At 44.0% G+C, this 24714-nt stretch overlaps 1 protein-coding gene across 5 annotated transcripts in view; it reads right to left on the reverse strand.

Moving 5' to 3' along the window:
* The window catches only part of LOC8054077 (protein slit), a 133253-nt gene that overhangs the window by 34372 nt on the left and 74167 nt on the right, over positions 1-24714 (reverse strand). For all 5 annotated transcript variants that reach the window (XM_042287278.1, XM_042287277.1, XM_029991536.4 and 2 more), the window contains 8 exons: positions 17094-17257; positions 16373-16523; positions 15508-15582; positions 15377-15448; positions 3776-3847; positions 3646-3717; positions 2033-2104; positions 1811-1977 (listed from right to left, as the gene is read on the reverse strand). In XM_042287278.1, coding sequence (XP_042143212.1) covers positions 1811-1977; positions 2033-2104; positions 3646-3717; positions 3776-3847; positions 15377-15448; positions 15508-15582; positions 16373-16523; positions 17094-17257 — 845 coding nt within the window. The remainder of the gene's footprint in view (positions 1-1810; positions 1978-2032; positions 2105-3645; positions 3718-3775; positions 3848-15376; positions 15449-15507; positions 15583-16372; positions 16524-17093; positions 17258-24714) is intronic.

Genomic DNA, 24714 nt, shown 5'->3' on the forward strand with positions numbered 1-24714 from the left:
CAGTGTACAATTTCGCACATATGCTTAATTCACAGATTGTAACAACGCCACTCGCATGTTTATCTCACTCCGTAAACCCGTTAATAAAGAATCACGTAACTTTAATACTAAGAGCTTCAGACATATTTTCGGGTCAACATTAGCATTCAATAGCTCTTCCTTACCATCCCCCATGAAACTCTGGAACAATCTTCCCAATGCCATTGTTTGTATTTCAGATCCAGAAAATTTCCGCTCAGAATTAGTAATCATTTTCATTACATAATTAACAACCATGCTTCAATAGATGAAATGTTTTAGATAATGATATAATATATCCGTGAGTCAAATTTATTTCATGTCTATCTGCTCGTGTTTGATTTACTTGTGTTAAAAGCTCAAGTTAATATGTATAATTGTTCTGTCAATAGGTTGGCAGTGTGTGCACGTCAATTTTTAATCAATCTGTACTCCTTTATTTTTTGTTTTGTTCGTTATTTATCAAGCTGTACAGCCCCCCTCATGTAATGCCAAAAGGCCTCCGAGGTATTTTAAATAAATGAATAAATAAACAAGTGGCCTAATCATGCGGTTTAAAAAATGTTTTTTTGGGAGTTTGGGGAGTTTGGTTGGGTTTGGTTTGGGGAGTTTGGTTGGGTTTGGTTTGGGGAGTTTGGTTGGGTTTGGTTTGGGTTTGGAGAAGGCATTTTCCATTGTCCCAGCTATAAATTTTCACTTGAGATGGTAAACTATAATTTGGGTTCCATGTTTATAGATCCCAGAAAGTAGCCTGCAAGCTAGTTTTCTCAGAATTGGGGGGAAAGGCCAAAAACCCTGATTAGGAGTTGTCTTGAAAGGGGAAACAAGAAAAAGCTTCATGGGAAAAAATCTTTGTCTACAGCTTTATTTTGTTAACCCAGGACACAAACCACACTCAACTGCCTGTGAGGCTGCTTTTCTGTTTCGAAAACAACACCCCCAGGTACTTCTCTTGTCGGTATCGAAACGCCATTCGAGTATTGTCAGGTGTAGTACTCTGGGGGTTGAGCAATCCTGCCACCGGGACGGTAAATGCTAATTTTTTGCCGACACCAAAAATAGGCTCAAAGCAACACCCAAATCCACGGGAAAAAGTAAACCAAAAAGAAAAACCCCTCGAATTCAAAAAGAAATAAAAGAAATAAACACGGAATCCGAGTTAAAATTCAAACTCCCGCACGGCCTCACCTAGTCACCTCCATTATTTTTTGACTCATCATCCACTCGAATGTAACCTCTATGAGAGCCAAAATTGTGCATTGTACATCAGGGACAGGACCCCTCTGAATGGTGTGCAAAGACTTGCGCTACACACTCAACAGTTACAAGCCCAATGTTTTGCTATGAAACTGCACCACCGTGTAACCATTCTACGACTGTCTAGGCAAATCCAGAGCCACTGAATGTCCCCAGAGTACCGAAGCTCTCACACTTCGGTTCAGAGCTGCGTCGCGATGCTTGAATCGACACCCACAATATGGACGCCCCGTGAGACCAATCAAACTGGGCAGGTGAACCCTGCAGAGCCTGCTCGTGAGCAGGAAAACAAGACGCCATTCTCCTTCGGCAGATTACACTATGCGCACCTTGATGGCACAAACCAACATGCCCAGAACCTTCCAACCAGCTGTGTTTTTTTTTGTTGTTAAATGCATGTTTTTTTTTTCAAAAGTTAAGACAAAAACACATCATGAGAATGCTCAATTGGCTCAATTTTTCAAGTCAAGCGGGCACCAAAGACTGCAGTACTCTGGCAGCACTGAGTAGCTCTAGGGAAATCCCGGTCCCTGACCAGAGCAGTGTTCCAGCTGGCTCGAAGGGACATCTTCGAGTGCCACATCCTGCAGGGCGACCGGAGACTGGCAGCGAGGCTTGCCCGTGACCTTGTCTCCCCCGCGCAGCCAGTCCGCCAGCCAGCGCAGGTGGCAACCACAATGCAGTGGATTCCCCAGCAGGTTCCTGCACGAGTGTTGCTGAGTACGGCCACCCGTGAGCACGGCCACCGGACACTCACAGGGTTCTCAGGGAGGTGAGCCGCTCAAAGGCGCTCTGAGCCAGGCAGCGTATCTTGTTGTCGTACAGAGACCTGCGCACAGACGTGCCAGAAAGTTGCAACTTTGGCAAAACGACTACACTACATTAATGTCTAGGGTGATGCATCAATTTCTGCAGCGGCAGTGAGGTAACAGTGACAGCGTGGAACGAGAAGAAGATGAAAGCCGGTGCGTGGTTCGGTGCAGAAAGGGAAGCAATAGAAGAAGGAAGTGGAACGGTCCTGGATCAAGAAGACTTCCAGGCATCGTCAAGGGCACAGGGCCCAAAACTTCAGGCATGTAACTGGTCTTCAAACTCCCAGTGGGCTCTGGTGGAAGTCCTCTTGATTCAGGACCAGTCCACTTTCTCTACTTCTTTTTTTACTACTTTTCTTCGGCCACCGAACCACCCGTCTGCTTTCATCATCATCTACTTTTTCTTCCTCACCATCACTGTTATGTCACTACGGCCCCGAAATCACATCGCCACAATGGCCCGTACTCCCAAATGTCTTTTTGTCCTACTCCAAGTGAAATCGAGTCACATTAAAAAACACCTGCGTTAATATACAACCAAAATCAACTGTTAAAAGGCCAAGCTGCAAAATCTCCTTCAGTGGGCCCGAAAAATTTTCCCTTCCACTTTTTTCATTCATCACAAAGAAAGGAAGGAGGACTGTCATGTTAGAGGACTCAAAAGACTTTAATTTTACTTAATTGCTCGCAGCCAACAAGAATGGGGAAGTCGATAGGTGGGACAGGCTGCACTAAGTTCTTGGTATAGCAAACTCACAATGCTCTGTGCTACCATACTAACCTAGCTACCCGAGGGACTCGTGTAAAAAAATATGTTTTGACCAAGTTTTGAAAAGAGTCATTCTAAAGGCCCGTTCACACTCTTGCAACCGAGTATGACAGAGAGTAACGAGATCTGTTAAAACTTCTTAAAATTTCTTAGGACGAGAGAACACACTGGCACGCTGGCACCATCTATGTGGTGACCCTGGAACTGCATTTCACAAGAGCGAAGGTTTTGCGGGATTTCCGAGGTCAAATGTGCGTAATACCTATGAGAAAGGCTCATTTATAACGTTGACAAAAGTTTTTGAACCAAGAAAGAAAGGGTAATGCACGAGAGAAATAGAAAATATGCCGGACCGCCAAGTTTACACTGCTACCCAATAGATGGCGCCAGTGTGTCCTCTCGTAAGAGGTTTTAAGGAACCCAGTTTTAAGAGGTCGCAAGAGTGTGAACAGGCCTTAAGACACCACTTCAACAGCTGGAATCTTGTGAATCGACATCGCAGATATAAAGGCAGTATAATGGGACAAAAAGAATCTGGCCTTCAAGAACCCATTAAACACCATAGTCTGCAGTAGTGTTCCGTAGAAGAAGGCCACCTTCCTATTAGGAGGCGCATCAGGTAGAGATGTAATCAAACAAAGTACTATATACGTAAAAACACTCCCTAAAAAAAATGCCCCAGGGGGCCAATGAAAGCGCATCTTTGCTTTGTTGTTGAACTGGGATACTCTCTGCCTAAGCAACTGCGCCTCACTGGAACTTGAAGCGAGGTTGTGAAAGGAGACTCACAGGAGACGCACAGTGGTCAAATCTGCAAAGGTGTCGTTGGCGATGAAGCTGAGCTGGTTGGAGCGCAGCATCCTGGAAGAAAGCCATGGAGGTGGACCATGGCAGAGCCGTGCGGAGAGGGTGCACTTACAGCGTCCGCAGGCTGCTCAGGCCCGAGAACATCTTGGGGCGCACCTGGCGCAGCTTGTTCTCCATCAGCAGCCTGCAGAGAGCGTCCAGGGGGACCTAAGAGCATCACCCTGCGGTCCCTCCTGGCACTACGCAGGCTCGGGTACGGGCCCGTTTCTCTGGCAAAAGTGTCTATACCTAATCATTGACAAAAGAAAAGTAAATACACTGTACCAAAACTTTTTATGTACGAAAGGCTAGTGACGTCGCTCCCCACGTCGCAAGGTGCCGTCACCGCAGCAGCTTGCGCGACAGTAACCTTTACCGGGAAACGTATGCAGTGAACGCTTGTTGTTTTGTGCTTGTTTTTTATTGAACCCTAGCAAAAATTCCGATAGAGATTTGTATCGGACCAATAGAGATTTCTATCGGTCCGATAGGAATTTCTATTGGTCCCATAAAAATCTGTATCGGTCCCATAAAAATTTGTATCGGTCCCATAGGAAGTTGAATTGGTCCCATAGGAAATGTGTATCGGTCCCATAGGAGTGCGTATTGGTCCCATAGGAAGTTTTATTGGTCCCATAGGAGTGTGTATCAGTCCCATAAGAGTGTGTATCGGTCCCATAGGAGTGTGTATCGGTCCCATAGGAGTGTCTATCAATCCCATAGGAGTGTGTATCGGTCCCATAAGAGTGTGTATCGGTCCCATAGGAGTGTGTACCGGTCCCATAGGAATGCCTATTGGGCCTATAGAAATTTCGATCGGTCCAATAGGCATTCCTATTGGCCCCATAGAAACTTAGACTGGTCCCATAAGGACTTTATTGGACGGTTAGGAATCTTCATCAGTTAAACCAAAAGTTTTGTTGGCCAAATAGGAATGTTTCCTTGACTAGTGGAAACCTCGAATCATTCAATAGGAATGTACCAATTGTGCATGTCAATATTTGAGCAATAGGAATAAATTAGACATATGTCTGTCAGAATAGTCCGTGTCAGAAATACACCAGCCCATTTGATGCATGTGTTATGTAACCTGGGCTCTGTGATGCAAATATCTATTCCAAGTGCAAAAAAATGTGTCCACTTTAGAACAGCATGCATAAAACTACATCAGTCAAGTTAATTATGTTACGCTTTTTTTTTCCTCAATATTTTCGAATGGCAAAAATGGTTAAAGCCCAGGTTACATAACACAACATCATTGTAAATCAATGGGTTATAAAAATTCATATAATTTTGTAGCTTGAAATAATGCTACAATAAGAGACTCACAAACAGTCATGCACAATTTAGAGGAAAATAGCACAATGAAATGCTTGATTTTCTGAATAAATTTTAGGGCAATATTCTAAATAAAACTTGGGACCCTGGTGCGTCAAAATAATTTACTAATAAAATACTGTAAGGAAAGTGTAAATAAAAGTAATCTCCACGAAAAATAAAGAAAATATCTTGATGGGTTGAAACAAAAAAATCTACTTCCTACTCCATTTCACCCAAAACAAATGGCAAGTCGGTACTAGTCATGATTTACACATTTATTTTATGTGCTTATAACAATAATTAAGTTTGTAAAGACATTTTTATGGCATCCTCCATCGCGATTTGGCCAGTTTCGGTTTCGATTTTGTAAGGAGCTCATATTGTTGAAAAACAGCATGGCTGGGACGAGGACAAAAAGACGAAGAGAACACAGGAAAGCGCCTGTCCTGTGTTCTCTTCGTCTTTTTGTCCTCGTCCCGGTCGCGCTGTCTCTCAACATGAATTCTCACCAACTTGCCCAGTTATCTATTCCTATCGAGCTCGTACTAGTTACAGCACCCCATCGCTAGCGACACCACACTTTTTTTTTTTTCCCCCGACATTGTTTTGTCGTGCGTCGGGTGTGTTTCTGTCAGGGGACGAAAATGCTTTTAGACATGGAAATGTGCTCATTTATTCAAGTTTACCTATCTGTGAAGTCTCCTCTTATGTTGAATATGGTCAAAAAGAGCTTGGAAGACCCACGACGCGACAGTCTAGCGAGCACCTCAACACACTTGGTAAGTATGCTTTTGGTCTTTGTTTGCGTTGTAGACGCGTGGAAGTTTGAACATTAGGGAGTTTCAGAACGACGTCCGCAACCTCGAATAAATAACGTCGTCGCTAGTGCGAATGCGCAGACCCAAAACGAGCATTGGGGCTTGGGCTTTGGGGCCCGTTATTTCTCGGAAATAGCGCGGATACCGAAAATGGCGGCGCCCACGACATTCCGTCGATCGCGTCTTCGACGCCCGCCGCCCGCTTCGGACTGCATGAGTCGCACTTGGCGACCGCGGTTGGTATATCCATAGCGTACAGAAAATGTCATATACCGTTGGATTCAGAGCTCAAAGCTATCAAAGCGCGTGTACTTGCGATCGCGGCAGAAATGTAAATATGCCGGGGTTGTGGATCGGCGTGGCCTCGGAAGTGCAACGGAGCAGCTTGACAGTGACAGAAACATGCGGCATTGAGTATAAAACAACTATAAAAATGTTATTCCAGACGATAAGCTTGTTTAATTTTAAAGATATAACATTCTAACTTCAAAATAAAAGCTATTGTAACATCTTGGTGGCGCTTTAAGTGTGAGATGCTTGCGTTTTGGGTCCCCGGCAGAGAAACGCTTTTGCCGTCCGTAATGCGAGATAAATTAGCGCCCGTTATTCTAAAGCTCCCTATTTTCTCGGCTCACTTTTGCTTGTTAAGCTATTTTTTTAACTAGTTGTGCTTGTTTGCCTGTTCTTATGTTTGGAACTGCGCGTCGCATAGAGAAAAGTTGTCACTCATTCCGGGTGTGGTCCGAGAAAGTGTAGCTTATGTCAACAGAGCACACTTACTAAATTCCTTAATGCTACCTTCAATGCGTTTCTTTAGAAAATGTCTTACTGGTCTAGCAGTGGACTGAAGTGGTCCCACTATAAATTGATTACATTGATCATACTTAATTTCATTTGAAAAGTTTTCCATAGTATTCGGTTCATGCAGAGCCGACCTTTGACCTTTGCAGTCAAAATGGTTCGAAAATAGCCATCTTTATAAAACGCGTGACAGCATGCGACTAGTTTTGAAGTTATGCAAGTGGACTGGATGGTACTGTTAAGCCAAACAGTGCAAACTTCGATCCCCTGACTTTCCCGAATTAATCTGAGTTTATATACCTACTATGTATTTGTTGACCGAACTAAATGAAGCGTTGTTAGGAATCCCACAAACAAAGCTGATATTAATTTTACATTATTTAATTTCAACGTTCTTCAGAAGGTTGATGCTTAATAAGTTTTGAAGGCAGTTAGGCTCATGATGAAGACAGAAAACAAAGAAAATCCAGCCTCTTAATTTTATTTTCTTTAGTCTGAAATTTAAAATGCTCGAGTCATCTATCGAATGGCTTTAGCCTTAATCACTTTCTGTGGTGACATCATCCTCCACCTTTGTCACGCCGCCGATTAACTCTTTTTGTTTGTTCTGCTGCTCATTTCAGGATTTCAAGCAAGAAGTATGCCCTTACGCTCTGGCACCTTCAAGACTCGGTTTGTGACAGTGTTCAGCGTCAAGATGCCCTCATAACAGGAGCAAGTGTACCCCAAGACCCTTTTTTGCATAATAAAATGTATAAAGGCACCACCATACCCTGTGTGCTCATGCGGATGGCCTATATGCCAATGCACAAATAGGCCCATTCACCAATAGGCCCATACGCCAATAGGCCCATACGCCTATAGGCCCGTACGCCTATAGGCCCGTACGCCTATAGGCCCGTACGCCTATAGGCCCGTACGCCTATAGGCCCGTACGCCTATAGGCCCATACGCCTATAGGCCCATACGCCTATAGGCCGATACACCCATAGGTGTCAATAAACCGATAGGCTATGGGAATTCTCTATGGGAATTTTTGCTAGGGAAACTAATGCTGATCTGTATTTTGTATGATACACACTTTTCACTTCAATCGCTGAAGGGTTTTTTTCTGTGAGGACGACAACACGAAAAAATTTCAGAAATCTGACCTGTGAGTCATATACAGCTTCGCTGTAAAATAGGATTATTTTGGAACAAAAAGTTAGGGCACGAACAAGCTGGTGAAAGTTTAACATATTGGACAAAACCTCGAGACTGGGGGAAAAAAGGACAACACAACACAAAGTCTCAAACACAGCTGAAATTTATTGGACAGAATACAGTATTGTGGTTTTATAGGGCACAGGTGTCCGGAAAACTAAAAGGAATGAAAAAGGGGGACAATGAACTTCATTTTCCCGAACACACAAGACAGGGAGAACATTGACCAATAGCCACACTGGTACTGTTCTAACTCAAACAAAAGGGGGGAGGGGGAAGATCTCTTAACCCACTACCGATTCTTCACTGTCAGCGTTGGTAGAAAACTTTGTCTATGAAAGTGCGCCAGAGCTGCAATTCTCAGTAGAAAGACCTGTAAATGACTGCCTGCAGTTTCTAGATATACAGCTAAAAACACGTTCCGGTTTATGTTGGCAGTATGGCAAAAAGAAAGTCAAACCGCTTCATCTTTTCAAAAGTTGTCACTCGAAGAATATCAAGGCTGGCATAGTCAGGAATTCAGTAGATAGTGCACTTAGGAAATCTTGTTCGCACTCCATTGGTTCTGCGCTCCAATGCCTTTTTAACCGTTTCAGTGTGGCAGGTTTTCCCGAGGATTATGTATTCAGACAGTTGTTGTACCGGGTTAATATGAGAAAGAAATGTTCAAAGGTTTGTGAATCTGCCAGGCGTGTTGTTCTCCCTTTCTTCCATCGTATTTCTCATAATCTAAAATCAGCCGGCAACTGTTACGGCATTAGCACTGTGTTCAGAAATGATTTCAAACTAAATCGATTGACCCTGTTCAACTCGGCCAGAACTGGATGTACCAAAAAACAGAGAGAAAAAGATGTTGATTGTGTGTCGGGCGTAGTTTACAAGATTCCTTTTGCCTGTGGGTTATGTTACATTGGACAAACGAAGCGGTGTTTGAATGATCGTTTAGCTGAAAACAAACGTTGTACTAGAAACAAAAATCAGTATTCAGAAATGTCAAAACATGTGTTAGAATGTTATAATTGTGTACCTCTATGGAATTCCACATCGGTTATGTTGACCGAGAGAGAGGATCATAAACACTTAGTGAAAGAGTCCCTCAGTATTATTAGCCACAAAAATGCAGTAAATAGGCCGTCTTTTAATTTGGACACGGAGTTGAAAAGATTTCTGCAAATTCAATTGTTTGAAGGTCACCTTTATATCTGTGTAGGATGTTGTTTGTTCGGGTTTCAGTTTCACCCCTGCCCTTTGTTTTGGGTATGATGAATGTCGGGGGTTGTCCGCTTTTGTCCATGTTCAATCTTTCCCCTAATGGGTCACCATCCTGCAGCCCTTTCTTTTGTGATGTTATCAAGACCTCACCGAGGTGGGTTAAGAGATTTTCCCCCTCCCCCCTTTTGTTTGAGTTAGAACAGTACCGGTGTGGCTATTGGTCAATGTCCTCCCTGTCTTGTGTGTTCGGGAAAAAGAAGTTTATCTTCCCCCTTTTTCATTCCTTTTGGTTTTCTGGGCACCTGTGCCCTATAAAACCACGATATTCTGTCCAATAAATTTCAGCTGTGTTTAAGACTTTGTGTTGTGTTGTCCTTTTTTCCCCCCCAGTCTCGGGGTTTTGTCTAATAGGATATTTTGGCATTTTTCACACAAGTCGGCAGACAATTCCAAGTAAAGACTTGGCCGGTGGAAGCCGAATAAGACTTGCTTGTTTTCCGCAGCCGAGCTTCCACAAAAAACACTTTCTTATGATGTCATTTTAGTAGCAATGTTTTTCTAGGGAGCTGCCTTACCCTTCGCTCTTACTTTGAAACAGTTGCTTAACCTTTTGGAATCATGTGAGTTTTTCACTTGTAGGCCCCTCTAGTCAGAATTAATTTATGCGAAAAAAGATAAAATCAATGAGTGACTTCAAATTCAACTCTTTATATACTACGATCAATATGTTCAATTTGAAATAACTCTGCATTGTCCTGAATCTTTTCATTTGAATTATTTAACTATATACTAGTGATATTTGTGCAGCATATGATACTTTTCAAAGCAAATGCTGGGGTGCAAGCCAAGGTATTGAGTGCAGTTTTTACAGTAGAAAACATTTTCATGTCTTTGCCTTTTAACTTTTCTGTCACTGCAAACTGCGTAGTCTCGAGGCTGCACAGTCCCTAAAACGCAGACGGAGTAAAGGCTGCCATCTTGAATACCCAAAAGCATGCGCAAAATGCCCGTCTGCGCATCTAGAAAAAACAAAAAATGTGTCGTACCTCTTACGGCACCTGTTGGAGGGACAAAAAACTAAGTATGCATAGTTTACATACTCGATAAGAGATGGCACAAGCTGAAATTGTTATGAGGCGCCCGACACTTGACCGCAAAGGAGAAATGGGCCTGTCAAGGGAGCCCCAACACTTGTCCAGAACGGGAACATTTATTTGTCGGGAGATACCCGACATATGACCCCAAACGGTTAAAGGCTAAAACATGGACACTGATTTAAACACGGATTTTTCCTGCCACTGCCAAATATCATTAGTGTAGTTGATGAAGTCGAAGCACTTGCATGAATTAACTAGGTGAAAAATTGTGAAAGCTTGAAATGCTACAGAAGTTCAGAGTACACTCGAAGCTAGACGTCACTTGTTTTCTGCCCCAATGTGGACAAAATATGAATACCAGTATGTATGTCTGTTCTGAGTAAACCAAGCATTGTTCTGCGGCATAAATTTAGCAACATGAATTACGAGAAAGATACTACTTGGAAGGGAAGTAGCACCAGAACCTCGATTGGGTCGATACTTCTGGTCAAGCGTATGAAATGTGATACTCTGGGAAAACTCAGTGGCTCTAGACAAAACCAGGGTCACTAAATATTACACTTTGTAGCTCTGTTTGGAGTGACTCTATGCTCTTTTTGTTAGTTCAATTTTGTGATTACGAAAATGATTATTATAGAACAGTTGAACCTCAATTTAACGAAGTCACCGGGACCTGCTATTTATTTAGTTAAATCGGGAACTTCGTAAAATTGAGGAAGGGAGGCCTCGTACATAGGCTGTGCGGGGAATCCTAATTTGTTGGTCAAATCGGAAAATTTGTAAACTCGGGTTTCGTTAAATCGAAGTTCAATTGTATGTAGGCATGTACAAATAGTGGATTTTGAGTTTGAAGCGAATAGTGGTTTTGGACGAATATTTTCATATTGAATATTGGATAGTTTCTCCAAGCCTTTTGCTACTGCACCATGCTTAAGCGAAAGCCCAGCTGAACTCATGAAGATGGTTCCCAAGCTTACAGTTGTTCATTTCTAAGCTAATTTTAATCTAACTATATTTATGAACTGTGGCCTCAGAAAGTCTAATGCCTACATTGGGATGGCAAGTAAATGACGCATTTGACGTAAAATTGAACCTATTCTGTGTACTCTCGTCCCCAGCCACCTAATAGGCGTATCCGGTATGGGCGATGAAAAAATAATCCAACGTTTCAACCTGCAAATAGGGAAAACATAAAAGGGAGGCAAAACGAGAAAGTGTGACGGTTACATTTATATCCGAAATGCCTTCCATTGGCGTGGCAAAGGCAAAACAATGTTTTCGCCCATACTGGAAGTGACGTCAATTCAAGATGGCAGCGCACTTGCAGAAAAGGTCTATAGAGATGCCCAGCTATACCTAATCGAAGAGATTTATTAGTGTTGGGCAAATATTCAAAATTTCTAATAATAGTCTGGAATAGTACACTATTCAATATTCACTTTGAGATGAACTGCAATATTCATATTTTTCTAAGTGTTGATCGCAGCTTCTCACCGGGCACGGGTGCACTACGGAGAAGCAACACCCGCGGAAGCGAGCTCCGCAGGTGTCGCTTCTCCGCAGTGCATCGGTGCTCGGTAAGAAGCGCACTCAATGGGTTAACGTGCCACGATCAACACTTTGGAAAGTATGAATATCACAATTGAGTGCATGGGAAAAAAGCACTTTCAAAGCAAGATGGTGCACGCACATACCTGGTGTATTCAAAAAGAAATGGGAACTGTGAATGTTAATATCTACATTGGAGAAAAATTTTCAGAAATAAACTGTGGCTGGAATGCAAGTGTATATGTTAAGCAGAGATGCCCTGATAATTTTATGTCAAATCCGTCCTTTACTTGCCAATCCAAGGCATCAAGCTTTCCGAGGTCAGTCCATAAATATACAGAGTGATTCAAAGAGACACCAGGCTCTTTAAATCGACCACAAAATTCAGTTTCTTAACTTATCGCGCTACGACTTTGTGCAGCGTTGCCCACAGATGGTGCATTTTTTTTTGTAAAATTTGTAAAGAGCAAACTTACCTGAGGAAAAAGTAAAGAAAGAAAAAGGCTTAGCTCCTATGGAAACGCAGCGAAGCCACCGGTCTTCAAACAACACGGCGCCGTTTCGCACGGGAGTCAAGAGATGGCACAAGCGATCACGACGCCAACTGCCGCAAACGAACGAGCATACGATGCTGAGAGCCGGCGTCTTTAGCAGACAAGAAACTGCAGTTCCTTGTTGTTACCGAGCCTATTTTTGTTTCTGCGACTGTCGACGCCTGCGGAACGCGTGCCGCTTTTGAGTCGAAAAGAACATCTGCTAAATACGCCGGCTCTCGACGCCGTATGCTCGTTCGTTGGCGGCGTTCATTGCGCCCTCTCTTGTCTACCGTGCGAAATGGCGCCGTGTTGTTTGAAGACTGGTGGCGTCGCTGCGTTTCCATAGGAGCTAAGCCTTTTTCTTTCTTTACTTTTTCCTCAGGTAAGTTTGCTCTTTGCGAATTTCCCCCAAAAAATGCACCATCTGTGGGCAACGCTGCACAAAGTCGTAGCGCGATAGATTAAGAAACTGAATTTTGCGGTCGATTTAAAGAGCCTGGCATCTCCTTGAATCACCCTGTAGTTAGATTAAAAGTAGCAAATGGACAAGTGGAAGTTTGGGAAAAACCTTCACGAATTGAGCTGGGTTTTCGTTTAAGCATGGTGCAACAATATAGTGAAAGGCTTCGAGAATCTATTTGCATTTATAAATATTTTTGCTATATACAAGTATTCTTTTTTCAATCTCGAAGTTTAAAAAAAGGACAATGACTAATGATGAATGCAGTGTTGTCAGGGCACCTCTGCCTAACATTATAGGCATAGTTCAGATTTGAAAATTTTACTGCAATGTAGATTTCAACATTCACAAAGTTTCCATTTCTTTTTTTACACAAAGTGCTGAAAAAAAAAATTTACAGTACAGGGTTTTTTTATTGCAAATTTAAACTATGCATTGCCAAACGCTCATTTTCTGCCCAAACGTAGTGCTAGTGGTCAGAACCAGATGCCAAAGTTTCAGCACTAACCATTATTTTATTCAAAAGTTATAAATAATTTTTTGAAATTTTCAATGGGAAAATGGTGGCCGACAGAGCTCATGAATACATGCTCTATGGCTTCAGTTACCGAAAACAGATGAAAATGGACCCTATTATCCCATTGAAATTTTAAAAAATATCACTTGCAACTATTGAATAAGACAATGATTAGTTCTGAAACTTTAGCATCTGGTTCAGACCGCTAGCACTATATTTGGGCAGAGAATGAGCTTTCAGCGATGCATAGTTTATTTTTGCGGTGAGAAACATAATAAATTTTTTGGGGGGACACGCTGGACGTGTATGCACCGTCCTGCTTTTAAAGTGTGCTTTTCTCCTAAGCACGTGACGACTGCAATATTTATACATTTCGAAGTGCTGACCATGGTGGGTTAGCCCTGTTGAGCACGCTTCTAATCGGCCACCAGTTTGGAGATGCATTCATGCACAGCACTTCAGTACACCACAGCCCCAAGAAAGTGTTGCTGGATGAAAGGCTGATTGGATGTGCAAAAAAGACTATGGCGTGCTCGACAAGTTTTGACAGAAGCTTCTCGACACGGACCCGGGGGAGTACTGGGACCTGCGTCGCGTCAGCCGGGCAAACCTTCTGAGGCTTCTTTCATGCATGAAACCAAGAATCGCGCAACAAAATGAATCAGCGAACGCACAAAACACAATGATGTGCCATCTTTGTTTTGCTTGTCCAAAAACAAAAAAAAAAATGTTGTACTCTTGCCAGTTAAACGCCCCCCTTTTTGAGTCAATAACCCGCCAAAATTTCACGAGAGAATGGGTGCTCGGCCATTTCAGTCCGCGCTTCTGCGGATGAGGCTCGAATCGCAGGAATCGGTGATGTGACGGTCACATGGTACTTGGTTTGCATCTGAATCGGCCATCAAAAGCGGACTCAACGGGGCTAACCTGCCACTTCCAAAAATATGAACATCCCAGTTCAAATCGAAGCAAATATAGAATGGCATATTATTCGAAACTACCTAGCACTATTCAAATATTTGAACATTCGCACAACCCTAATAGTATATAATGCCCCCTGAAGGTCTTTGGAGGCACCGAGCATCCCAGTTCAACACACAAAACATTGGCTAGCTTAGTTTTAGGAAAAACATTGACTTCCCAAAGTAAGAGCAACACATCAGCCATCCAGCCAATGTTACAGCCGTGTTACTAGGCCGAATCCAGGAAATAGAAGCTATACTTTGTTTCACGCCAAGTCCAATCAAGCAGCGCCAAAAGTGTAGGGTCGAGGCATTTCTAATCTTTCTTTGCATGCGCCGGCATCGGCTAAACCAATGAAGTGCAGTGAATACGCTGTGACCTTGCGCTTTTAGTTTGTGTCCGTGTTTCTCCGTGTTCTATATCCTTTGACTGCTCTCCGACATAAAATGAAACAAAGTATAGTTGTATGTACTATGGAGCCAAAATGAAGAAAAGCATGTTTGCTCTGTTCCAAGGTGAGTTCCCAGTGTCCCCAGCCATAAGGGTCTTAAAGACAGGAAAGGAAAAGGAGAGAGATACAGTTCCACAGCGTTCCACTTCAGAAAGAACAGCAATATCCGATCCATGTACCTGGCCTATTGAACCCGAGACAGAGGAATAATAAAAAAAAACGGAGAGAACAATGAAGTCAACATTGTTCTGTTCTTTTTTTATTATTCCTCTGTCTCGGGTTCACGATAGATGTCATTCACCAGCTCACATGCATTTTTTTCTCTTTCTTCCCTATATAAAATCCTGGTTACATGTAATTTGGAAGGTTTGGAACAGCAGTCATTAGCCAAGAGTTTCTAGATAGCAGAAAGAGGGGTAAGATACCTCCTTTTGTGTCGCTAGATTTCATTTTTGGCAATTTTGTTTGAGTATATACTCAAACATTCTGCTGCTGAGGGAAGCGGATAAGTGATAAAATGGGATGAGGGACTTAAATAAGCAAACCGCTCAGCTCAGCAGCAATTCTATCCAAAAGGACCTATAGTGACTGTCAGAAAAAATGCAGTGCAATCGAGTCGCTCGTTTCCTGACACAGTCCCTGGGCAAAGGCAGCCATTATGCCGTGTTTTGAACTGGCACAAGGATAGCAGGTGCCAAAATGTTTGTTTCCAAAAGAGTGCACAGAGCAGAGCAGGAGTTCCACTCACAGATCAGCCAGTTGCTCGGCTCCCAGGAAGGCATTGTCCTCAATGTCAGCAATGGCGTTGTTGCGCAGGTCTCTGGGAAAAACATGGCATCTGAGCTATGTGTCGTCAAGCATGGCTGTAGATGCACTCACAGCTTGATCAGCTTTGGTAGCTTCTTGAATATCCCGCTGTTTCGAACCTTCGTAATGTGGTTGTCATTAAGGCGCCTGCAAAGAAACGGTTTTTATTAGTCCATTGCAAACAGTCCTATCTTTGGTGGATAATTCATATGCATAGTCAGCGTTTAGTTGTTTGGTTTAACCAAAATTGAGATTGAATAATTCATGTTACTTTTGATTGAGGAACAACTTTAAGTCCATTTCACAAACAAGTCCAGTGTCAAGCTGAATCCTTCTAGTCAATGAGGTCATTTGTACCTAGCTGCTAAACTGATTCTGTAGTCTGTTGGATCAGTCTGTGTTAGGCTGCATATCTCCCATTGTCGAGAGGCATGAATTCTCGAACTGGACGAACCCAGGGGTTTTCCTGTGCACTTCCAAGCACCCAAATTCACTCAATCGTCGCTACCCCCAAGTGAAGTGTTGTCCCAGTTAAGCTACCTTGGCCTCTCTGAGTCATGCATTGATGAACAACTATGATGCAGGCATTCTATCTGCCTGCCACTGCATTCTTGAAACAATGTTGAGGTCATTCCTCAGTTGTCGCTCAAAGCAGACAGGTGTTCCTTGAAGCCTCAAAGTCACCTGGTCTAGCTAATTAAATCCTCCAACTGGGTTCATACAATCCTAGGAATCGTGCAAGGACCGCCGAGGTTTCTCAAGTGCCCAAACTCGGTGATTCAATCGTTAAAATATAATTTTGAGCAAAATTGCCACTTCACTGAAGGCATAACTTGCTGGGGGAAAATTTTATGGTGCAAGAAACGACCTGACTGGCACTAACGGCTGCGTCATCTGGCAATGAAGGAATTGTTAGGTTGGGGCCAGCGCAACTCACAGTTCGGTCGTGAATGTGGGCAGGTCACTGGGGATCTCCCGGAGGCTCTTCCGAGAACAGTCGACGATGGTGCCCTCGCAAACGCAGCTTTCCGGGCAGTCCCGATCCACAATGCAGTCTCCAGCCAGTCGGGTCCGGTGTTCCTCTGACCCTGCGAGCGTGCGCAACGGAGAGCTTGGGGCGTCGCGCCTTCCCCCGTCCAACCCAGAGCCACCGTATACGACAGCTTTAGGTGTAACACTACGCTTTCTTGGTGCCGCCTCTCGGCACAAATGGTCGGTCTGTTCCCGTGGTAATAGTCAGGCCTTGCTCGTTTTTCATACTGACTGTGCCAAAAATTGCAAAGGGTTGCCGAGCAAGCTTGTACAGCAATCGGGTGTCGTCCGCTAATCCTGCCTTCCGACAATACTCCATTGGGAAACTTTTTCAACGAGCCAAGCTCGTGGTGGTAAACTTCTTCTTTGTCAAAGTTCAGTTAGCTTTTTTTTTTTTTAATTTGCATCTATACTGATCGCATCACCGTACCGCATCCCTAATTTAAATCGATGCACTCGAACAAATGGTAAAAGGGCACGCTAGGTGCTGCTAAACATCCCATTGCTGCAATATTTTTTGGAATCAAAATGGAGGTCACCAGCGCTGGTGTCATGCGTTTAGTACCTTTGCCAAGTGTCGCTACCCTGGCAGCTCAAGCTGCCACCTATGGGGGCCCCAGCCCAACCTTTGCACTTGAACTTGGAGTCTCCGAGGAGGGTGAGGCGGCGTCGATGCATGCGTTTGGGACTCTCGCACCGAGCGCCGCTCGTCTCCACGGGGTACTGGTGCAGATAGGTGGCCAGCCAGCGCAGGTTGCAGTCGCAGATGAAAGGATTACGTGCCAGGTGCCTGCATGGCACAAACTGCTAGCTTCCAGTTGGCGCCCACAGGCTCCAAACAGGTGTGCTCAAGGTGCCAAAGACAGACTCATGTGGAACCACCATCGTGCAAAATACGAAATGGAACTCCCGGGCACTTGCAGGTGGCACTTACTTTTTAGCTCGGGGATTCTCAAACTCTTCAATCTCGAGAACGCTTCTCTTTTTTGATTGACAGCCGAGAAACCCCTCTTAGTCTCAGCACTGATGCAGTAAAGCAGTTCAGAAGCCGCTTACAAGCAATAATGCAAATACTAGGAAGTGTTTGGCTCATACTAATGCATTGGTGGGTGGCTTAGATCCGCTAAAATAAACTGGGAAAGCACTTCACTCAGGGGCAGGGATATCCGATAAAATTTGGGCCCTTCCATGACAAACTACTCGGGTGCAAGCAAGCACCAGTCGGAGACCCACCAACCTTCCTATTGACCGGGTAATCAGAAAAATTAGCCGTTTGGCTAGTGGTACAGTATAGACCACTCACAACGTAACCGCTTATAGTGCAGGACCGGGTATAACGCGACTTTTTTATACCACCGGTTCTCCTCCCATAGAACTCCATGTAATTATATACCGCTTAAAGGGGCCCTGCAATCATATTTAAGCATCTACCTTTTTTGCGGTTTCCACGTCTCTTGGGGTTCGGGCAAGCCAGCGAGCACGGAGAGAGTAACTAAATATCAGTGCGTCATATTTTAACCGGACGACGCGGAAACCTCCTCCACCGACGAGGGCGACCCGCGGTACCGAAAGCGCGCAAAATGTGACGTCTTTGGTCCTGGGCTTGCCACTGGTCAAAGCCGCTAAGAGCTTTTTTTTAGTCGAGATACAAAATAAAAGTGTCGCGAACAGTTTCAATTATGTATGAAAGTAGTTTTTCTTCACTATCTTAGATCAGAAAAGAAACAAATGCAGTTTAGAAAGTACAGAAACGAGAAATGACCCGTCGACATGCCCGCCACCAAGCGGCGGAAAAAAACGGCGCATACTAGAAAAGGCTAGTGGGATGAGGCTACGACGAACGATGAGCGGAGGAGGGACCCGGATGTATGCGGCGGCGCTGTGGTCGTATACCGGCTCAAGAATCCGACCGGTTCCGAGCGTTCCGAAGGCCTTCGGCGCGGGCTCTGCTGGCGATTTGGCCATTTGGCGGTGCGTCAGCGCGAAGTGGCTCCTGTTCTGAACTGATCTTTACCCTGTGTTTGCTGTCATTTGTGGCCAATGAAGTGTTATGCCGAATTAGTGATTAGTCGCACAGCAAATGCAATGCGAGCTGCCCTGGCCGCCCGCTTCATACAGCGTATCCAACACGTGCTTTAGTGGCGCCCTCTCGAGCCGTCGACACGGAGTGCAGCAGCTGTGTACGCTCGATGAGCTCACTACTCCTCCCACTCCTCCTCTAGTTCAAGGCCACTCAAGCCAGGACCTACGACGTCATGAAGGAGGTTATTTTTTGCTTGTTTTTGTAATTCTAATTTGCCTATAACTTTTAAAATAAAGCGAAATTTGAGAAAAGAAAAGTTGGATTAAGTTACTACGTTCAGTACGCTCAGGTTCAGTGCAAATTAAATACCAGTCAAAAAGTCATTGCAGGGCCCCTTTAAAGTGCAGGTGCGCGAAGGGAAATACCGGTTATAGTGCGGTTTTCGGAACAGCCCAACGACCGCGCCGACTGACCGACGCAGAGAGCACGCTTCCCTGTGCGACACTAGATAACGGCGCGAGCCGCAAGCGGCACTCGCGGGGCAAGGAGGTTGCTCGAAGAAGCGGGGAGAAGAGAAGAGAGAGGCTTCAGTTGCCATAGCGATGGAGGGACGCATGCACGTGTCGTTCACATGCGTGCGTCCCTCCGCTGCGTTGGAAACAACCGCAACGGCAGACCAATCGCAGGTCGAGGAGAAGTGTTCGTTTGCGGCCGGCTGCTTCTATCCGCAAACATGGCGTCGGTTTTGATCGTCGACGTAGAAGGCGCGGTAGAAGCTCACCGTTCCGCGTAAAAGCGCTATCCTTGACTGTGAATTTTCGTTGTGTGTCGCTATGATAACCCAGCACGTACTAGAAGGGAAGATCCACCTACTCGTGCGGTGATGTTGTGGCGGCACTCTCAAGACGGCAGAAACGCCCGTGTCGTCGTGTTTGTTTACTTCGACTACAGTGGTGCTTTCTAAGCATTTGTGTTTTCGAACATCGCCCGGATTTCTTATTTGGAGCATTTCATGCCTGTGCTCAAGTTGAAGGTATTATTGGCGCGTACCGTATAAAGGATGCGAATTTTCACGCGTTTTCATCGCCGGAGAAAAGTGATTAGGGTTAGCAATCTTGAACGCTCGCAACGTCCGTCCGCAGCCCGCGATGCCGTTAAAAGGCTGCGCCAGGCAAAAGTCGCTCATTTCTTTCAAAATGTGTGACATACTTGAGAGAGAAGTGTACTAGTCTGGTGAAATAAAGAAACTAAGCTTTATTTTTCATTGAACATAAAATAAATTCTTTTACAAAGGCAAGTTGTCTGAGGGCATGCATTTTGGCCTGAAAAATGGATGTTTTGGTTATAGCGCGGTACCGCTTATAGTGCGGATTTTCGCGACTCCCGCGACATACGTTATATGCGGTCTACACTGTATTTTTAACAAGTTCCTCACACAATCCAAACGCTGACACAAAAGGGTGACAGCAGGCCAGAAAAAGTATGCTTTAATATTTTGGTGTTATGCTGCCGAGATATTTCTCTCTCGTTTGGAGGAAACCGACAGGGTGGGATTGACCGAGCGTGAATGGCACCGTAGCTTCTCAAACAAAACATGAAGGCGGCCGAAGCTTGTGTAAAGAAAAATTGGCAGCGACCTTTATCACCAAAGTTCTATAATGCATAAAATGCAGCATTTCGAGAGTGATCGTTTAAATGTGTTAACAAGACATTAAACAGTGATTTGAGGAAGTAAAGAAAAAAAGCTATGTTTTTATAAATTTTTCCGCCAAATTTAGTGGTGAAACTAAGAGTTATATAGGTTATGTGACATCATTTTCCACACCAAATTTAGCAGGGAAACTGTACTGATGCATAGGTCATGTGACGTCAACCTTTCCAGTGGGTAAACAGACTTGGTGCATATTAGGGGTGTCGCGAACCGGCCGCGGTTCGAGTTCGACCAGGTTAGACTTTTTCGAACTTTTAGTGGAAAGTTCGTCGAACCTTGTATTGAGGTTCGACTCGTGTGCGCATGCGCGACAGGCTGGCCAGTTGGCTTCGGATTGGATGGTAATGGCTAAGAGATGAATTAAGTGCAGCGCTGATCGGCTATTTCAGTCAATACAGTACTAAAATTTAAGTTATTAACTTCTTCAGTGAATAGAATTAGTTTCTTTTAATTGCAGTTGTTCACACAATAAAATAACCCTTTGCATAAAAAAAAAATTCTCCAAACCTAGACATGCTTGTATCAAGGTCTGGCCACACTGTCCACAAAGTCGAACCGGTTCGACCCAGTCGAACCCCGAAAGTTCGACCAAAAAATCTGGTTTGACAAAAGTTCGCGACACCCCTAGTGCATATAGGTCTCGACGTCAGTTTCCTCGCTAAAATTAGCATCAAGACTGAATTGATGTGTAGGCCATGAAACGTCAGGTCACATAATGTTCATTTCCCCCCTAAATTTAGCAGGAAATGCACTAACAAATGGACAGACACAAGTTTGGAATTGGAAGGGGGGGGGGGGGGGGGTCCATTAGAAAGCCTTTCATGCTTTAAAAAAACCTGAAGAAGTTACTACTTCTCTGTGGTCTCAAAGTGGCAGCCAAGACGGATCAATGGTAGAGCCCGAGGCTTTAACCCCTTAACTGCTTTTAGTTTTGGGAAATTTCTGACCTTCAACTGCTTAATTGTTGTCTTCAAAATTACATGTGTTGCCTTCAAAATCAAGTTTCTAATTACAAAAAAATGGGAGCAACATTTTAAAGTTCAGTGCTGCCATCTGTTGGCAAAGCCTCAAACTTAGCCATGAGCGAGCCTGGTTCGTCCAAAACAGTTCAGTGCGTGAACCGGGGAAATCAGATGAGCTACACTCGTAAACATATAGCATTAAAACAGTGCAAAAAAAAAAAAAAAATGACCGCATCTCCATATGGTGAATGATGTTGATTGGGGCGAAGCTCTGGTGGTGTTGATGATACTGATTTTGCTCACAGGTAGTGCTGATGGTGCTGATATTTTTATTTTCATAGGTAGTGCTGAGTTCTGGGTTGTGTTTCTACTTCATTATTACTGCTTTATGGTCGGTGAAATGCAGAGCCTGTGGTTCTTCTAGCGGATCAGCTTGGATCCGCTAGAAGTCATGGGAACGCATCTCCACCGGGTAAGTCAACGGTTTATGTCAGAAAGAGAATGTGTGGTATGCAACGTGGTTATATACGCACTTGAGCATTTGACTGCAGCGCCCTCTCATCTATAAACGTTGAGCCAATGCATGCAAAGTTTAACGCGATTATATACGCATTTCACCGCAGTGCCCTCTTCTGTATAGACGTTGAGCGGCTACATGCAACGTTTCATCCATGACAGAAACCCCAGCTCTTGAGTTACTACCACATCTCAAAGCCCCCTACTCGTCCCGCAGTCGTGGCCGAGTGGTTAAGGCGATGGACTAGAAATCCATTGGGTCTCCCCGCACATGTTCGAATCCTGTCGACTGCGCAAACATTTTTTCTTTTTTTAAGAAGACAAATGGGATGGCAATCGATGTGAGCACGTACACTGGACAAGGCTAGACCCTAAGGAGCTTCGCCCCTAAAAAACACAAAGTAGAAGAAGGACACAAACCATTCAGGACGAGCTATACTCATCCTGAATGGTTTGGGGGCAACTGCACGTTGACAAGCTAGGCTCGTCCAAAACAATTAAGAGGTTAAGCCCGTGGAGGTGTAGCCGATCCAGCCAGGACAAAACTGTGAAATGCTTACATTGTACATCTTGCAAAGTGATTCTGCCATTTCTTGCTACAAAAAGTACACTGAATGTATACTTCACTCGTAAGTTCAATACCCTACTCCTTTTCCGAATGAACCTTGGAAGCATAGAGTGGCTTAAATCAAATATAAGCTCTTCATCCTATGAGTCTCCAGTGCTGATAAATTCTTCATTTCAGAAATTCAGCAAGAATAGCTTTATCAATGATTTATTTTATCTACCTCGTCCAGAATGCTTCCTCCATTTCAACATGTGATGCCTTTTGTTTTTATTATTTTGCTTTAACTCATTGATCTCTATGATGATTTTCACAAAGACCAGTGCTTCGACCCCTTTGGATCTCTTTTCTCCGCTGTCGTCTCCCCCTTTAGCTTTTTTAGTCTGATTCTACTGCTTTCTTTGCGTTCCAATGTCGTCTGGGCCCCCTTTCCTTTGTTTTCCTGCTTGCCTCTGCATCTAAACCAGCAGTGGAAGGTCACATTGCAATAACGTTGTCCTCTCCCACTCAATCCCCACCCCTAGACCCTACAGAGCCTTGCCTATCCGCTCTCTCCCTTGCCCCATTCCGTCTGCCCTCTACACTGACCAATAATGAGCTGGCTGCTGCCCTGAGACTACCAGAAACTTTCTTTCCAAAAAACACTGCAGCTTCTAGTTTCTGAATGACAGAAATGTCAGGATTGCGACACGCTTGTTTATATTTTTCACAGGGTGCAGGATGGCAGTGTTTAAAGGACAGCCTAGAAGAACTTGTGGTAAGTTTGTAGACCAGACTAAAAGGTAGCACCTTTCACTTACCCTTCTAATTATGATACATCATTACCAAAATGATAAAACTATTATCGACAAAACTAAACCAAGAAACAAGACGACATAACATTTGGGAGGAACAGTAAGGTCATTCCTTCTCAGGCTCTTAAAAAAAATGCTTAAAAGATTGTTATTATGAATAGAAAGGGCTATTCATGAAAATGCGGAGAAATGAAACTTCTTCTTTTAATTTCAAGCTCCAGAGGGTACCTCTAAGTCTCAGATATATAGCAAAAGAAATTTTCCATTTTCTGCCTTTCCTATACCGGGTGTTTCACTAAACATCGGCCAAACTTTTCCTGCAAATTCTATGCATCACTCACTGCCGCTGAGGGGGCAATTTATTGCAGTACATAGCACTTCAGATAATTAAACCCTTAAATAGTTTTGAATAATTTTTTTTTTTTCTATAACCAAAAAATCAGTTATTCAGTTGGAATGGTTCCAATTATTCAATTGGAACCATATAAACGTATGGTTCCAATGGGTGTAGGACAAAATGGTCCCAGATAAAAAGGCCCCAGGCAAAATGGTCTCAGAAAAAATAGTCCCGGACGATATGTAAACCCGGATAAAACGGTCCCAAGTGATTTTTTTATACTTCGGGCACTCTTTAATAGTTTTAGTGAACTGCTACTTTGAAGCTTTTTTCAACACACATGTAATGTATATGTAGTTTTGAGGTATTTAAGATTTTCGGTATACTATATATTTTAGAAAACACCTAAACGAGTTCATAAGCTCATTAAATATTTATTCTCGCTTACTCGGCTCTATGGCTCCTATTCGCATAAGTCAGAGCCCTGCACAAAGCTGGGGCCTAGAAGTCGCTAGATACTACGTGTAGACTACAAGCAGGAGGTCGCGATGCGCACATTGCGCTTGATTGGGCGTGCCGGTGATAGCGTATACAAAAAGATAGGCAAATGTTAGTGAATTTTGTTTTCAACACTGTCCTATCAGCTCGTAGTGTGGGCTGCATTTTTACATTAGTGAACCTATACTCCATTTTTTGCTTAGTATACAAAGCTAGTGGCGCGAGCACGTGGCTTCATCTATGGTTTGGTTTGCACGAGAACACATGCAAATGATCAACAAGATCAAGCCCCATGCTCGCGCCAGCAACTTTGACAATGTTGTATTTAAAGAAGCTGTGCAACAATTTCAGGGCTTTGCTTAAATTATTGTGGAAGTTGATGCCTGACACTTCTGAAGTGAACTACAAAAAACAGATTTTGCCTAGATACCCTAGTTTTTATTTAAAAAAAAAATGAAAGCCGTTTACAACTAACTCCCTGTAACGCCGAAATAGAGCGCAGCTTTTGAGGAGGAGGAGGGAAGGGTACTGGGGGGGGGGGGGGGTCAGTTGACCTCGGAAGGGGGGGGGGGGTCACGTGGCCTGGGAGATCACGTGACCTCGGGGGGGGGTTACGTGACCAGGGGGGTCACGTGACGCTGACGTCATCCGTGACGATGACGATGACGATGTGGATGCCGATGATGTCATTGGCATCCGCATCGTCATCGTCATCGTCATCATCACTAATGACGTCATCAGTGACGCATCCGCATCGTCATCGTCATCATCACTGATGACGTCATCGTCACGTGACCCCCCCTAGGTCCCCCCGAAGGAACCCGAGGTCCTCCCGAAGGAG

Source organism: Ixodes scapularis, unplaced genomic scaffold (assembly GCF_016920785.2).
Source record: "Ixodes scapularis isolate PalLabHiFi unplaced genomic scaffold, ASM1692078v2 PGA_scaffold9__187_contigs__length_104089568, whole genome shotgun sequence".
NCBI classification, from domain to species: Eukaryota; Metazoa; Arthropoda; class Arachnida; order Ixodida; family Ixodidae; genus Ixodes; species Ixodes scapularis.